At 51.8% G+C, this 17,158-nt stretch overlaps 1 protein-coding gene across 1 annotated transcript in view; it reads left to right on the forward strand.

Moving 5' to 3' along the window:
- The window catches only part of NGEF (neuronal guanine nucleotide exchange factor), a 50,888-nt gene extending 33,964 nt beyond the window's left edge, over window positions 1-16,924 (forward strand). The window contains exons 7-16 of the mRNA XM_017826216.1: window positions 2,507-2,667; window positions 2,809-2,961; window positions 4,898-5,027; window positions 5,788-5,862; window positions 7,772-7,861; window positions 9,073-9,236; window positions 10,275-10,430; window positions 12,820-12,899; window positions 13,345-13,449; window positions 14,067-16,924. Coding sequence (XP_017681705.1) covers window positions 2,507-2,667; window positions 2,809-2,961; window positions 4,898-5,027; window positions 5,788-5,862; window positions 7,772-7,861; window positions 9,073-9,236; window positions 10,275-10,430; window positions 12,820-12,899; window positions 13,345-13,449; window positions 14,067-14,239 — 1,287 coding nt within the window. The 3' untranslated portion in view covers window positions 14,240-16,924. The remainder of the gene's footprint in view (window positions 1-2,506; window positions 2,668-2,808; window positions 2,962-4,897; window positions 5,028-5,787; window positions 5,863-7,771; window positions 7,862-9,072; window positions 9,237-10,274; window positions 10,431-12,819; window positions 12,900-13,344; window positions 13,450-14,066) is intronic.
- The last annotated feature ends 234 nt before the right edge of the window (window positions 16,925-17,158 follow it).

A 17,158-nucleotide genomic window follows, 5' to 3' on the forward strand; every position in this document is an offset into this window, starting at 1 on the left:
TTTCCTTCTTCCTTAGGCTTCACATCTCTTTTCCTTTCTCGGCGTCCCTGCCGAAACATAAGCAATGAAAATGATAGCATAGCTTTTACGTGCTTATGAGATTTCATGAAGTTAATGACCCGGGGGACTGATGGTGTGGTCATATTTCCAAGACAGAGTTTCAGGCTCAGGAGGCAGCAATATGTCAACTGACATTTAGTTCAGATTTTTTCCTAATATTTTTGCACTTCTGAGACCAGAAGTTGATGCTCTTTTTTCTAATGACTGCTTAGAGCTGGCAGAGCTCAGTTAGTCCACAGGGATCACATCATCACGTTGCAGGTGGATGTTTGGTGCCAGTTTAGGAGGTTTGCAGCTTGTTTTTCCCCTCCAAAGCGGAAACAACTGGCTGGGCTGCTTGGAGCAGGTACTTTTGGTCTGCAGAGGACTAGCTGGATCTCCAGTGTAATTTAGGTATCTGGCACCTTGCACATGCTATGAACACTTCCAGAAGCTTGTCCCGACCAGTGAAGATGTTCTTTACTTTCAGCATCTCCTTTAAGTCAGAACCCTGTGCACGGATATTTTCCCTATGGATTTCATTATTTCTTTCGAATGGCCAGCACTCTGCACCTGCCCATGCACCCTCCACTGTGGTGAACAGCAAACACACACAAATTGATTTCTCCAAACATAGGCAGAGGGTCTTCTACAGACCAGGAAGCAACCTCCTAGAGGAAGCAAATTGGCTGAAGGTTTAAAGGCTGTGGTAGAGTGGCAAGTCTTGATCTTGGCTCTCACAGCCATCCTGCAATCAAATTTGGCAGAAAAAATGATAGGAGGTGTCAATCTCCAGGATATCTGGAAGGGATAGTTGGCTGTCCCAACATGTCCAGTCTTATTCTTTGTTGTATCTTTGTGTATTTCCACTTCTGCTCTCATTTTTCAAATAAAAAGATACAGTTAAAGCTGTAAAAGTTGCATTTAGGACTGAGCCGGTCATGCAGAAAGAGAGAGGTTCTCTCCCAGGTTCACCAGGTGCCTGGGTAAAGCTGTTGGAGAGGCTGAGCTGATACTCCTCCACTTTTCTCATGAGGAAACTGGCCTTGAAAAAAAATCCAGCACCATCTTATTCCTTAAACACTCTGATGCAGTCACTGAGTGATAGAGTCATCTCTATCCATCTTCCTTTGGGGAGCTGAGCTTCCCTCTCTGGTGCAGGAAAGGACCATGTTTGAATTTACTGCCCACTGGGAATACTTCCTGGGCTACCAACCCTGCAAATACCTGAAACATCACTTAAACTGCTATTTTAGCAGCTCTGGATTGAGTAACAACAATGCTGTGCCTGTCCTCCAGATCTTGGACTGCAGCACAGTGTCAGGGACACAGCCCAGGTCTCTGCCTTGGGTTCTTCTGTGGTGCACAGTGATATTTCCAGGAAAAGGCCAGAAACTGAGCAGTGGAGAATATCAAATCATTTCTTTAAAAAGAGCAAACAAACAAACAAACAACAAGCAAACCACAACACAGACCCCCAGCTAATTCAGAAGATATCTTAATATATGCACAGCACAAAAAGTCCTGCCTGTACCTGTAGCTCCACTGGATGTCCTTGGCTGTAGCTGGGCCCTGCAGCTGCTGGGAGAGCTCAGGGCCCTGCCACTGCCCTGCCCTGGGCAGGAGGGGAGCATCCAAGTAGCTTTTGATCCAAGGAAACAAAGACTTTCACTGACCTGTAAAAGGTTCCTCTCTCAGTAGTGGCTGCATGGGCCAGCCCCAGGACAAGGGGCCCAAGATGCACCTTCATCAAGAGATGTCTGAAGGATCTAACAATTTTTCACTGTGTTGAAGTTCTCGTGAGAATCTCCAGTTAATCTTACTTCAACTAATGGTAGTTGAGTAAATACTCTCCTTTTGTATCTCATTCTGAACAAAGGCAACAAAGACTCCCTCAGAGAGTAAGGAAGTTCTGTGTGCCAATAGTGGACTGTCTCTGTGGCACCTACTGTAGGCAGAAGACTATATATCTTCATCTCATTAAATTGATCTTTATCTCTGAACTAAACCACCAATTTGTCTTTCTGCTTCCACAGACCACGTCCTTGGCCTGAGGCTTTGCTCCAGAGTTTTCTCTTCTAATAGGATAAGCAAAGGCTGAAGTTTGGAGTTAATTTATGATTGATGGTATTAGTTAGGGACTACTGTGTCTCGTCCTGGTCCGCTGTGGATTGGGCCAGAAAAGTGTATGGCCAGGGCTGACCAGGGAGCCTCGCTTGGACAGTAACAGCTCTATTTCCTTTGGGTCAGGGCAGATGGTTGAGGGAGGAAACCTTCCCTGTTCAAGTCACTATCCCCTGTAACATGTGGCAAATGCGTTGCAGGCTTCCCTCTCCCTGTCCTCTGGGCTGGAGGGTGGGTGCAAGGCCCATGGCTGTGCAGCACAGACGTTCTCAGTAACGCCGGGGTGCCTCTCTGTAGAAGCAGAAGGCACCTGCTGATTGCCTTCTTTGGGATTCTCCCCCAGGCCATGTTTGAGCTGGTTACCTCTGAAGCCTCGTATTACAAGAGTCTGAATCTGCTGGTGTCTCACTTCATGGAGAATGAACGCCTGAAGAAGATCTTACACCCGTCTGAGGCGCACATCCTTTTCTCCAATGTCCTGGACGTGATGGCTGTCAGCGAGCGGTAAGGCAGCTGCTGGATGGCAGTGCAGGCAATGGCTTTAGCTAACCTCAGCTGTACAGGGATGGAGGAGCTGACTGCTCCTGGGGATTGCCTGGCACAGACAGGCCACAATTAAATATGGGTGCTGGCTTTCTCATCTAGCTTCCTGTTGGACCTGGAGCAGCGGGTGGAGGAGAACATCGTGATCTCGGACGTGTGCGACATTGTCTACCAGCACACGGTCAATCACTTCTCCGTGTACATCACCTACGTGTCCAACCAGACCTACCAGGAGAGATCTTACAAGCAGCTTCTGTGAGTTCTAGTCCTTGTTGCTAAATTACTTTGCAAAATGGTACAGGCCACGGATTTAGCTGTAATTTTGATATGTATGAGAAAGGGCTGGATAGCGCGGAAACAGGATTTCCCACTTCACCGATTTCTCACTACAGCCATAAAAAAACCCCCACAATTAAAGGCTTTATAGTAAAGATGGGGTTATATAGTATGCAGGTAACATGGCAAGTAAATTCAGAACCAGCAGTTCCCAACTGTGGGAAATAGTTGTGGTGCACACAGGGCCACGTGGTTGTGAAATGCACGTATTTTTAAACTGCAAGAGATAAAAGGCCATGAATATAATATAGATCTCTGATGACACAAACAGCCACTGCTTTTCCCAAGCTTTTCAGCAAGACATTTGACCTTCCCAATTAACTCTTTTTCAGAACAACAGAATTTTCTTAAAAGGAAAGAAAAAAAAAAAGGAAACGCTCTTTGCTTCACATTCTGGTGTTACACACACAGACTTAGGCCTGAGGGTATAATCCAAGATATTTTTGTAGTATTTTTCAAGTTTAGCAAGTCTTTTGGTCCAGTAGGAATTCTCTGATACCAGCTCAAAACAATGAGTGCCCTACAAGCTTGTCTTTGAGCAGGAGATTTAATTTTTCTTTAGTTACAGTGTCCTGGATTCTTTCAGGACAGCCCATTGCCCATGGTGCAGTGTATTTTCTCCTGTAGCAGCAGCTGGTTCAGGCGAGTGTAACAATCCCAAGTCCTTTCCTTTCTCACTCTCCAGCTTTTGAGGAAAAAACCTACTTTTAAGGGGCTTCTGCTGAGCTTGGCCAGCTGTTCTCTCCAAAAGGAGGGTACGACAGGGTTCCTTCAGTCAGAGGTGAGCAGTGCAACTGCAGAATAGAAACAGTTTGCTTACAGTCATTAACTAAGTGCTCAGAAGCAAAGCAGCAATAGGCTGGATTATTTGAGCTTAAAAAGGACCTGTTGGAGATGGAGGTATTCCTCAGTATGAATTCCGAGGGCAGCATTTTTTGTCTGTGAGAATACCTGAAGCAAATTGAAAAGAGCAGACTCCCTTCGAAGCCCAGGCTCCCAGCTAGCACAAGAATTTTGCAGCACTGGGCTGAACTCGAAGCCTGAGGTGTGTCACAGTTCCCCCCACTGGGCAGGTGAGTCACACCATCACAGAGTACCTGCTGCAGCAGGGAGCACTGCCAGTGGCTTCTCTTGGACGTTGTGAGGAACACACAGTACAGACAGGTTTAGCACCGTTAGCAGCCTCCTTGGCTCCACGCTGTTCCTGCTGGCCAGGGTTCCAGCAGTGCCGGCCTTCCCCGGGGCCCTGTGGCTGCCAGGAAGCTTTGGCTTTGACTGTGGCAGCTGGGCCTTCTGAGACTGCTCCATGCAGCTGTGTCCATGGCCCACCCATGTCCTCATCTCCTGGGAACACCATCAGGGAAGGCTTGGGCATGGCCCCTGCCCTTCTCAGGCCAGATAATGATTGCCATCCTCCAGCTAAGCAGCAAGGAATATCCAAGCTTGAGCTGTTCTGTGGCTTGTCTTGTTCTTATGACTGTGTGAATTTCACCTTGTCACAGAGTTCCAACTGTGTAAAAATATATAATTATGGTTCTGACTCATGTACTTGGACACACACCCCATTCACACACACCTACGCACACAGTGTATGCTGCTGAGCTGGAGATGAACATATGTGAACGCTACCATGGCTTGTACATTAGAAATCTATTTTTTCCCTCCCCCAACACTATAAATAGTTTTAGATTCAAACTAAAATACACCTAGAGGCATTCAGTCCCCTCCTCCTCTCTTATCTTCTGTGGCAGATGCTGTCTCTTGAGACCAAGCTGCTTTTGGGTCACCAGCCATATAGGAGAGTCCCAGGCAGGGTAGCACTCAAAGTCCTCACCTTCTCTGTCTCTCCTCTCAGCCAGGACAAACCAGCTTTCCGGGAAGTGATCTCACAGCTGGAGCTGGATCCCAAGTGCAAAGGCCTGTCCTTTTCTTCCTTCCTGATTCTACCATTTCAAAGAATCACTCGGCTCAAGCTGCTGGTGCAGGTAGAGTTTTGCTCTTATCTCTGTCACAAAGGTCTTCTGGATCACTCCTGTAATTTTATTTTCCAGCAGCTGTGAATGGGGCTTAGATACAGCCATGATCAACCCTAGAGCTGGGGGAAGCCTTTCCACAGAGTTAGACATTCTCCATGAATACAGAAAAAAGATTTCAGTCTTGCAGAGACCATCCCCAAGTTAGTGTTGGATTTGCCAGATAGCTTTTACTGAGTGAAAGAGTTGGGAAGGGACTTCGTTGAGCTGCTAGAAAGGGCAGCAGCAGTCCATTAACCCAGCTGCCTGATGGTTAGGATGGTGACACACAGATGCAGAAGAGCTGGTGGACATGGGGATGCTACATCATATGATGGCTTGGACCAGACTGTCAGCCATTTTCCTCCTGTGCTTTGCCAGCTTGTCAAACACTGCTGGAGAAGATGCTTGTAGGGATGAGGAAACAGCTCAGTCCCAAATGGTCTTATCCCAGTGGCAGTACCAGTAACATTATCTGTCAGTGCCAGCTCTAGCTATATTTATTTATTAATTTATGTATAAAATAAGAGTCTGCCTGTTATATTTCCCTTAGATATAAGGTCATATGGGAACAGGTTTTAATGAGAAATAGGAACCAAGAGGTGAGAGTCACTGTACTCTGTCACCTCTCCTGTAATTAGTCTGATGGCCAGCAGTAGCTCATAGGCTAGTGAAGACCTTTCTGTGCTCTCAGGTTGTTATCACCATTAACACAGCCTTTCCTCCCCTGCAGAACATTTTGAAGAAAGTGGAAGAGAAATCTGACAGGGAATCTACAGCCCTGGATGCACATAAAGAATTGGAAACAGTAAGTCTGAATAGGTTAACTGAAGACCATTAAGATTAAACCATGATGCTCATTTCATGCACACACACCCCTCAAAAAATGACCTACGGACTACATTTCATCCTGGAGCTGTCTCTTTGAATCCTGTCACTGCATTTCAAGACTAATATTTTTTTCTTAAGTCTGAAAGATGGACTAAGCTAGCAGCACTTTAATGTCAGTGACAAGGAATCCCTTGCTAACAGCAGATGCGTGTGCTTCTGCCATAGGAAAGGGTAGAGGGAATGTTTTTCCTTGGGGTCTCCAAGAACACAAGAACACAAGCCGTTTTTGCAGATACCTGAAGGTGATGGATCCCATTGAGAGGTGTAATTAGTGGCAGCAGGCAGCAGAGCACAACTGTGTCAGGTTTCCTCCAACACAACACACTTCTTCCTCTGACCTAGAATAACAGTTTCCTAATGAAGTCCCCAAGCCTGCCTTTAGCCCTCTTCCCTGAGTCTGGGAGGTAGATGTGGTGTTCAGTTGTGCTAGTTACTTCTGTGTACAAAACACCGGGAAGGCAGTGGGATGTTTTCTATCTGGGCTCTTCCTGACATGGTCAGACAGGCTGATTTCATGTATGAATGGTCTGGACGTAGCTGGCAGCTACATGTGCTGGGACAGAGTGCTTGGAACATCTCCTGACTCCTGCAGTTCAACATAAGCATTTGAAGTTGAAAACTCTGCTAGAACATTACCCTGAGCACGGGCTTGCAGCTTCTGACTGAAACACTGGGACAGAGCTGGCTCTTGGATTTGCCCTCAGCTAGTGTAGGAAGTGTATGCTTGGAGATTGCTCGGGATGAAGATGGAGCTTTCAGTGAAGGATGTTCTGTGCTACGTCAGTGTTTGCAGAATCCCTCTGGATGTACCTGATAGCCAATTCTTTTCCCACTGGTCAGCAGCCTGAGGAAGGCCTGTTCCTGTGGCATGCAGGTGACTACAGCTGCTGATGGAAAAATGCTGGCTTTATATTCAGTTATCAGTGACTCACATGATCAGTTTGCTAACTCCTTTGCATGGTTAAACACTGATCTGTAAGTGTTTAAGCTTAGATACCTCATATCCAGCTAGGTACAGGCATCACAACAGAGGTCATCCAGCGCTTATTTTCTCTGTAGGGATCCTGTTTGAGAGACAAGAGGTGGTCACTGTTTCAGTTGCTGATACTGGGGTGGATTTTGAGTTGCAGAAACAGAGCACAAAGTGGAGCTTGTTCTCCAGTGTAATTTTTCTGCCAAGCCAGTTCTCCAGAGAGTTGCTCCTTATGAAACAGACAGTGGCATCTAGGTTAAGGTCCCTGTAACAGGGTAGTGCCTGCAGTTGGCTGTGGGTTTGCAGTTAAAAGTTTGCACTCAGAACACAGCTGGGCTCTGTATGATGAACAACATCTCTTTCCCTGGGACATTTCATAGCCTTGGCATCTGATGCTGCTTGGCAGAACCACAGCATTTGCATTTTTGAAATGAAGATGTTTGGCTTCCTTCTCTTCTTGAAGATGACACTGCACATGTTCCTCATTTCAAGTGTTGGGAGCAGGGGAGATGAGATACATGATGTGTCAGGATCCGGAAAATGAACTGTTCCTTTTGCTGTGCAACAGGAACATTGTTTTACACTGTCTGGTTCAGTAACCGATTGGAGCCACCTAATGTATCCTGTGATAGCCAGTTCCACCTGCAACATCTTCTGGGTGTTTGGGGGCTTTTGGTCATTTGGGTTCTGAGGTTTTTTCCCCTTCTCTTTTTCGTGCAAACACAATGTTGATAGAGGAGCTTGGCTTGGACAATTCCTGTTACAGCAGGGCACTTCCCTGATGGTCAGGCCCTTCCATGCTGTCCAGCACTTCAGGCCAGTGGAGGCAAACCTCTCTGCTCTCTTTTCCCAGGTGGTGAAAGCCTGTAATGAAGGTGTCCGGAAGATGAGCCGAACAGAGCAGATGATCAGCATCCAGAAGAAGCTGGAATTCAAGATCAAGGTATAAGCACAGGCTGGTAATGATGTTAAAGGTAGATGAAAGCTACAAAGCGAAACACTTGAAAGCTGAAAAATTCCCAGATGAAGATTGTCATGGCATTTTAATTCGTCACTGCATTTATGCATTATGTACAGTCTCTAATTACCTGGTGCTGATCTATTTTGGCTCCACTAAGGGAATGACTAAATCAATATTTAGGAGTGTCTGACCAGATTTCATTTAATATATACCATGAAACTCCAGCGCTGAGTATAAAGTTGTCAATCCTTTTCATGAGTGCCATGGAGATGCTTCTCAGGTCTGTCTGCTTCATGAACTTTCAGGATCACATTTAGCTTCCCAGCAACCTTTTTATAGGTACCTGAACAACCAAAACAAAAAAAATTGATTTTTCCAGAGCACTTCACCAGTGTGTCGGGGCTAGACCACAACCCACAGGACAGCAGCACATTGGGGTAGCTACAAAGCTGCCTCCACTTCTGGTAAAGCTTGGGTTGTAATGACAGGCAGGAGCTGGTTCATCCCTGGAGCAGGTCTGCCTTGGGCACTGGCACAGGGAGAAGAGTGTGAGGACTGTGCCACCGTGCATGTGGCAAACACTGGAAGGGAGTGAAGGTAGAAAGGGTAGCAATTATACAGATATTTTCCAATATTTTGGTCAATTGGAAGTGTAGTGTTCTTCTAGTATAAGACGTATTTTGTTCTGGGCTTCTTGTTTTTAACGTGGTGTGTGTTAAAACTCTAGCAGAAGTGCTGTGGTGGCTCGTGGACAGTATCTCCTCCTGGCTAGGACAGACACAACCAGTTAAAACCCATTTAATCTGGGGTTTTTTATAGCCAAAAGGCCAAATAGATGTTTCTCCCTGGCCAGAAAAGCTCAGCCCAGCTGATGAGACGTGGGCTCTCCCAGAGAGAGCTCAGGGCTTGGGCTGTTGTTTCAATCCAGCATTGCCATCCTTAGGTGTCTGTCCATTCTCAGGCCCCTGCTGTGCCCCTGTCTGAGTGCTGTCACACTGCTGGGCTGGGCTGTGGATGGCAGAGGGCACTGCCCTCTCCTTGCAGCTCTGCTGCAGCCTCTGCAGTGCAGGTTGTGCTGACGGGAGCTCACCACCCCTCCTTTTGCACATCTTGTTACTTCCAACATCCTGACCACTTGAATCCAAGGGGTTTTGCTCCTCTCCTGAACTTTGCCATCTTTTCCTCCCTTCTAGTCTGTGCCCATCATCTCCCACTCCCGCTGGCTGCTGAAGCAGGGGGAACTGCAGCAAATGAATGGTCCAAAGACATCACGAACACTTCGCACCAAGAAACTCTTCAGAGAAATCTACCTGTTTTTGTTCAATGATCTGCTGGTGATTTGCCGGCAAATTCCTGGGTGAGTGCAAAATTTGGGTAGTACACAGGACACTTCATTAGTCCTGTTTGCCCCCGGGTTTATCCAAGCTGTGATCCCATCCTGTCCCCCAGGCACAGGGAGGGCATCCTGGCCTGACCTGCACACCTCCCTCCAGCAGTCACCTTGCCTTTGAGCACAGCTGACTCTTCATGGGTGGCACGGCTCTCTCTGGCTGAAACTTTATGGCAAACAGGAGTTAAACAGATCCCAGGCCAGGTTTTCCAGCAGGGTAAGTGAGCCTGTATCCAGCAGTTTCTGCAGGGTGGCAATGAGTTGCATTGGCTGGTGGGCTGACCCAGGAGGCCTGCCTTCCTGTCAAGAAGTGATTTTTGACTCATCACTGCCTGAGGAACAGCTCAGATTTAGTCAATTAAGCCTCTAAAAAAGCAGACTAGAAAGTCTGAGTAGCAGGGAGGGGTATAAATGTAGGCCTGAGGCCAGCAGTTATATTTGACAGGGTGTAACCCGCCTCAGGAGGAGGAGGAGGATGTTCTCATGCTGAGGACTGACTCCTGTGCAAGCGGACACTGGTTAAACACAGCAGCAGAGAACAGCACACTCTTTGTGGGCTGAACTAGACCCACTGGTGGGGAGCATCTCGCCCGTCCAGCGTTCCTAACGAACGTGTCGCCGCAGTGTCTGTGTGCGGGGAAATGTTTTGCTTCTGTGGCAACTGGTATCCAGAAAACACAGAGGGCATTTTATGAATAGGAATGAATTAAGCGTCACAGTCCCCTTTGAGGGAGTACCATCTGTTTTTTGTGCATGGGGAGCTCAGAGCAAGCAACTTGTTCCAGGCCATGCAGGATGCCTGGGGCAGAGCAAGGAAAGGGTTTCTTGCTTTGCGGTGGGTTTTCGTAGCCAACTGCTCATCCCTTCCCACAGCAGGACATCTTTTTTTCCTCCTGCCATGCAGAGGTTCCTGGTCTGTGTCCTCAGTGCAGTTCTGGGTGGCTGAAGCCAAAGTCTCCTGGAATAACTGCATTTTTTCCTAATCTCCTCTCTAACCTTTCCCAGGGACAAGTACCAGGTGTTTGACTCTGCTCCCCGAGGGCTTCTTCGGGTAGAGGAGTTGGAAGATCAGGGGCAGAGTTTGGCCAACGTCTTCATCTTGAGGCTGCTGGAGAATGCAGATGACCGGGAGGCCAGTTACATGCTGAAGGCATCGTCCCAGTGAGTACCAGGCACCCTGCCAGCACTCAGCAGTGCTCTCCCCTCACACCCTGCCTGCACGGGGACCAGCTCTCTGGGCTTTCCAGGGGCCCGCAGGGAGGGATCTCACTGCTGCAGCTGGGCTGGCCCTACCACCCTCTCTGCCCAGCATCACTCTCCCAAGGCTGCCTTTGCCCCCTCCTACTGAAAGGCACTGGTGAATGAGGCAGGTTTCTCTCCTGTACAGTGTATTTGTGGCATCTGGGGTGGAGGATGGACAGGCACTTTCTGTTCTGGGACAAAGAGGTCAGAATTCAGCCCAGGCACAGGGGCCCAGCTGCTTTACAGCCTGCAGCATATTCAGAAAGTAAAACCAAGAAGGAAGTGCACTGGCACACTCCAACAGCTCTGCTGGCTGCTTCTTCCATGTCTCCACAGCCAGTGCCAGTCTTGTGCAGCCCTTCTGCTGCTGGGGGCCTCCTTGTCTCCCTGGATACAGGTTTTTTGGCTCACTGATTTTTCACTTCAGGCTCCAGCAAGCTCAGACTGGGCAAATGATTCAGCTGCACTAGCACAGAGCCGATTGGTTTGGAGCACAGGGCACAGCTTTCTCACTGGCCTGAGCGTTACCAGGCCCATGTTTTCTAGGCACAGCATCTGTGCCACCAGCTAAACAGCTCCTAGAGACGATGCACAGCCCCAGCTGGATATTACCTGCTGTCAGTAGGCTGGTGTTCATCATCCACCTCCCCAGGTGAGCACCAGCCCCAGGGCTGCACCTGACCCCCTGAGCACAGCGTGGCACCAGTGTCAGGAGGACGAGCCCCCAGCACAGTGAGCGGCTGCCCCTTCTCCCCAGACACGTGGCTGCAGCTCTGCTGCACTGAAAATAGAGATGTCAGTCACATTATGCAGGGCAAGCGCACGTCTGACGTCTGTGAGGCTTGGCTGTGCAGAGACTGATAAACCAGGCCAGGGGAGGCAGTCACAGGTCTGTGCTCTGCATCCTGTTCCATCTTTTAGGTGGCCACAGCAAGTATATGATCCAGAACATGGCTTGCCAACAGATCTTGAGCACTGAAGTGTTATATAGCAACTGCTGAAGGCTGCTGTTCCAAAGCTGCTGGGATGATGGGGGCAGTACCAGGCACAGACTGGAAGACTAAAGAATTAGAAGGGATAAGTGGGTGCCAAACAGAGACCTTCTGCATCTGTTCCACAGCTCTTGCAGCTCTGAACCTGTATGGCAATGGTGACTTGCTCAGTGGCAGCTCACAGCTAACACCCTGGGTGGGCACTGCCAGGAGCTGGCAGCTTATTTGGACACAGCTGGTTGCAGGGATAGGACTGGAACACAGGTGGGCTCCTCGCAGGATGACAGGAGCAGGGTGCTGCAGACAGGATCCTAAGAGCTGTGTGCAAGGCCAGCCTGTAGACAGACATGGCAAGCCCCTGGGTTGGTCTCTACATGGCAGCTCCTCCATGCACAAGGCCCTCATCCTGCATGTCTTCATCACACCAGGAAGGTGTTTCCACTGGTCCTTGGCATTGTGCTTTGGCCCTGAAACACGAGGTATTCCCGGCCCCACAGATCAGCCTGCCAGCACTTGTCCTTTGTGCTTCCCTTTCAGGCCCCTCTCCTCCCAGGAGACACTCCAGTGGCTTTAGATGTGTGTCAAATTCAGGCTTTAAAACCACCTAAGGAGGTAGAAAGTTCTGGTTCCCTTGGAGCCAGGAGCACAGCTGGGCCTCCAGGCAGGAGTTGGAGCCTGTGAAAACAAACTGCCCCATTTCCAAGCGGGGCTGAGGGAAGCCTCGAGGGGTTTCTGTAGCACCTGTGAGATCTTACCCTCCTGCAGACCAAGGTTTTGCAGGGTGCTGGGTCTGGTGGTGCATTCACATGGGTCTGTCTCATCCCCTGCAGAGTGAGCGGTACCCTTGGTGTGCTGCAGCGTTTGTCTGCAAGGGAATTAATCAGCTCTGCCCTTTAAATGTTCCTGCACAGCAGCTGTGGGAATAAATGGTTCCTGTCCTGCTTATCTCCAGGAAAAACTGCCCCTATTGACCAGCCCAGCCAGAGCTGCCTTTGCTTGTTAGATCTCAGAGAACCCAAGCCCCCACCCCACTGTGCTGGCTCCCAGGAGCAGTGCTGCTCCCCAGAGGGGGACACTGCTGCCTGTGGGGACAGCCAGGGCTGTGCAGCGGGGCCCAGAGCGCTGTGCCATGTGTGACATCCCAACCAGGGTGTGCAAGAGTGGGGCTCAGCATCACTGCTGAGTCCAGGACCCCTGAGGGGCAGGCAGGAAAAGGCTGGGAGGAGGAATTCAGAGCCCAGGGCTGGCTGGGCAGAAGAGCTGGAGGCCCTACGACTGTTGCATGCTCACAGCCTTGGTTTGTCTGCCCTATCCAGGAGTGAAATGAAACGCTGGATGATTTCACTGGCCCCAAACCGGAGAACCAAGTTTGTTTCATTTACATCCAGACTTGTTGGTAAGAGACACGGCACGGGAGCCAGGAGCTCTTCGCCCCTACCCCAGGGTGCCTTATTCTGCCTGATCTCAGTCCAGCAACATACCTGAGGCCTCTGCCAAAGTTGAACCCTCTCCCTGGGCTCCCCTTGTGTTTCCACCATCAATACCTGCTTGTCTCTAGGCCTGGCCCTAACCTTGCCCCCCTCCAACCCAGGCTGGGCTGCACCAGCACTCTCCCTCCCACCCAGGCTGCTCATGACTGTGGTGGTGATGGGCACCCAGCTCCCTTCCCACAGAGCTGCTCCACTGGTCCCTGTTGCTGGGGCACCCTCTGGCCTCCCCCGGGTTCCTTACCAGGTCAGAGGGACCATGCACAGAGCTGGCGGTGCTGCATCCCCCGAGCTGTGCTGTCCTACCATGGGCTTCACCCCAGTCATCCCTCACTGTGCCCTGTTCCCTGGCAGACTGCCCACAGATCCAGTGTGTCCACCCATATGTGGCCCAGCAGCCCGATGAGCTGTCCCTGGAACTGGCTGATGTCCTCAACATCCTGGACAAGACAGACGATGGTACGGGGGACAGGGTGGGGATGAGCTGGGAGTCCCTGCAGAGGGCTGGGCTTTGCTCTGGGCAGGCAGCTGTGAGTCTCTCCAGCCAGAGAGACCTTGGCATTGGCATCACAGCTGAGAGAGGTCACAGCAGGAGAAGGGAGTTACTGCCTAACACTCAGACAATCTAGGCTTGCCCTAAGCTGTGGCAATACTGGCACAGCCACCCTGGTACCAGCTGTGGGCCATGGTAGGGCTGCCACAGCCACCCCAGATGTATCCCAGAGCTGTTCTTACCTTCATGATGCTTCACAGCCACCCAGTCCTGCTCTCTGGAACACCCTGGTGGTCTGTCACGTTGGGTCTCTGCTGAGAACCACTCCTGTGGCTTCAGGGGCAGCAGAGGACACTCAGTGGCAGCAGTGCCTGCTTTCTGCTGCCATCCCTCAAGCCAGTTGTCCACACACAGTGCTGCTCAGGCACATCCCTGCTGGATGGACAGACTGAGTCTGCTCCAGCACAGGCCTCTGAGCAACTTCCAGAAAGCTCTGTCAGCTCCGTAGGCTCTTTGCAGCACAACTGTCCCAGTGCAGGAACAAAGGCCTTCCATGCTTATACCTGTCTCTGTCTCTGCTCAGGCTGGATATTTGGGGAGCGTCTTCACGACCAGGAGAGGGGCTGGTTCCCCAGTTCTATTGGGGAAGAGATCCTGAACCCCAAAATCCGAGCCCAGAACCTGAAGGAGTGTTTCCGGGTGCACAAGTCAGATGACAGTCAGAGAAGGAAACTGGGCAGCAGAAATCGCCAGTGACCGGCAGCATTCCCAAGCATCTGGAGTGCCTCCGGGAGAGGGGCAGGAGACAGAGGCTGCCAGCTGGGAAGAGGTGGCAGCTGTGGGACATGGTGGAGGACCTGCTGCACCGGACAAGGCACAAACACCCGTGAACAACCTGACTGTCGTTCCTGGGCCCCCCCAGCACTGATCCTTCCCTAGAGATCAGTGCTCTAAACTGTAAAATAACCCTTTTCCAGGTGTTCTGTAAAGTCCCAAAGAGCATGAGCCCCATGGACACTGCCCGAAGGCCAGCTAAGCCCCATTTGTTGCACATGTGCTGGCTGGGGCTGGCTCAGACCATTTGGGAAAGGCCCGTGGCCACCAACATCACTGAGCAATTAACATCGCCCAGTGTGAGCACTCATAGCTCATTGCTCCCTTCCGAGTCTGGGGTGCTCTGGACACAGCCTCCCTCAGGGGTAGGAACTGCAGCCAAGGAGCTGTCTCGCTGCCTCTCAGAGCCCGTTGGCAACAAGCTGGGACAAGCTCCAGGACCTCCACTTCCCCTCCTACTGAGAAGCTGTTGGGCCTATTCCTACAGGCAGACCCTCAATCTGCTTCCACACCCAGCCCTGCTCCACCAGCAGCCCAGCCTCGCCAGCCCCAACCTACATCTCTACCTGCCCGATGGCCTGGAAGCACTGCCTGGGCCCTGCCCCGAGGCTCAGCCCCTGTTGCCCAGCCCGCCTCCCTCTGCAGGGTCACCGCAGAAGCCCCGCCACCGTGGCCTTTCCCAGTGACCTGGCACTCGTGGTCTTTGCTGCTCCCTGCAAGGCCAGCGCAGGGTGGCCGTGCCAGCACCTCCCTGCACAGCACCACAGCCCAGGGGAGCACAGCATGCTGGGCTGCCCCGCAGCAGGGAGTGCCCTGACCTGGGAGCTGCTGTCCCATGAGCTGTGGGAGGCCCAGCCATCGCTGCCTGCATGCTTGTAACCCCCAGCCCCACTGTACAGGCTGCCCTCCACGTACACACCCAAACCCTGCCCCAGCACAGCCATCCCTCCTGCCAGCTGTGGCACTGAGCACCGCATGAAGCCCAGGGCACAGCACTGAGAGGAGCTGGGGCACAGGACAGACCCACAGCCCCTGCCTGCTGTTCAGCTCCCATACACGGCTGCAGTCGAGGGGCCTTGGAGCTGCAGGCTGGTCCTGAGCTGTGGCCAGCATCCACCAGGAAAATCAAGTATTTGGGACTGTTCTGGAACTCTGCAAAGGACTGTCTTCCAGGCACTGCGGCCTGTGCTGGTGGATGCTCTGGTGGTGCCACAGTTGTGCTTGGGGAGGGGATGGAGAGCAGCTGCCTGCCCATGGAACCACACACCAGCCACCTGCACGGAGGGGAGAGGCACCACCGTTTCAACAGCAGCATGAGGAGGAAACAGGACACTGGGAAGCTGCTGAAGGGAGGATCCTGAGCTGGTCTTTGAACCATATGGGGCCCAGATTACACATGGGGTGTGCAGCACGAGGCCAGACACAGCTGAGGGGGGGCCAGGGCTGTCCTTGGGGCTGCCTCTACAGCTGTCACCACAGCTCTGGTACAGCCAGCTCAGAGCCAGTCCCAGGACCGAAGTGGTGGGAGCCACAGCAGTGAAGAGGGAGAGAAGGCATTGGCTGCTCAGGTCCAGCTCAGTGCCACCACCTTAGCATGTGACCACAGCCAGCAGGGTTGTGCTGCCCCAGCCACCTGTGGCACCCCTGGCAGAGGGCCCCTGGGCAGCTCACACCAGCCAGAGGCTCCAGGTCACCATCCAGTGCCCAGCCCAGAGCTGGGGCCAGGAAGGACCTGCAGCCTCTAGTCTGGAACAGGGGGCTGATTGAATGGGGATACCCCAAGCCAGGCTCCCCATCAGCACCCCACAGTCGGCTTTCTGAGACAACCAAACCTCCAGCTCAGGGTCTAGACCTTGCAGCAGCCACAAATTTACTAGTGCAAACCCCCAGGGACTTCCAGCTTGAGGAATCTGTTAAAATTACCTGAGAAGTCACCACAGTGCGGATCCTCCAGCTTTGCAGCCCAGCAGCCAGGCCAGCCTAGGCACTACAGCCCAACATGCCCACCTGGGGTGTTTTTCACAGGACACAAAAGCTGGATTACCCATCAATGAGAAGCAGCTGTTTCACTAGTTCCCCAGTGCCAGGACAGCAGGTCCTCAGTGGATTTCTCCAGGGAGTGGGGCTGCTGTGCCCTGTCCCACCGCCAAGCCCTGGAACTGCTCCAGCCCCTCCTGCTCTGTTGTGACTCCAGGACTCCAGCCCCCGGACACAGGCTGTGCCGTTTTCAGGCACCAAGTGGCATCCAGTGTTACCTCCTCAGCCCCAGCCCTGCACGCCCCCGTTTCAGTGGTCTCCAGTGTTGTCCAGGGCCGGGCCTGCGGCCCACAAGCAGGGGCTGGAGCCCCCTGGCCCCTGCCAGGCTGCCTCAGTGAACTGAGGGGAACTTCTTGTTGTCTCGTTTTACTGTGTGATGAAATGTAGCTGAGCAAGCCAGCACCAAAACAGCTTGTGTGTGTCTCCTTCCTCCCCTGCACTGATCACTCGCCTCCTCTCAGTCTCCTCCAGTGCAATAGGTGGGGAGCAACTGGCCCAAATGCAGTGGGTGGAAGTGGGGTTGAACACATGAATGTGCAGTGGTTTATGCCAATAAACAACTCTTCCCGAGGAAAGCTATGCTGAGGGATGCCCCACACTGTTACCATCACCCAGGCTAGACCCAGCAGGGCCCCTTTGAGCTCTGAGCTCAAAGCCACACACTGCCACAAGTCCTTTGTGACCAGGGGGGTGACAGGGCCTGGGGGGGTGAAGCCTGCCAGGTCTGGGTGCACCCAGGAGATACGCACACTAAGAGCAAAGAGCACTCAGTTGCAACCTGGCTGCTCAGCAGAGGGCCTGGTG

This window comes from Lepidothrix coronata, unplaced genomic scaffold (assembly GCF_001604755.1).
Source record: "Lepidothrix coronata isolate B3197 unplaced genomic scaffold, Lepidothrix_coronata-1.0 Scaffold125, whole genome shotgun sequence".
NCBI lineage: Eukaryota > Metazoa > Chordata > Aves > Passeriformes > Pipridae > Lepidothrix > Lepidothrix coronata.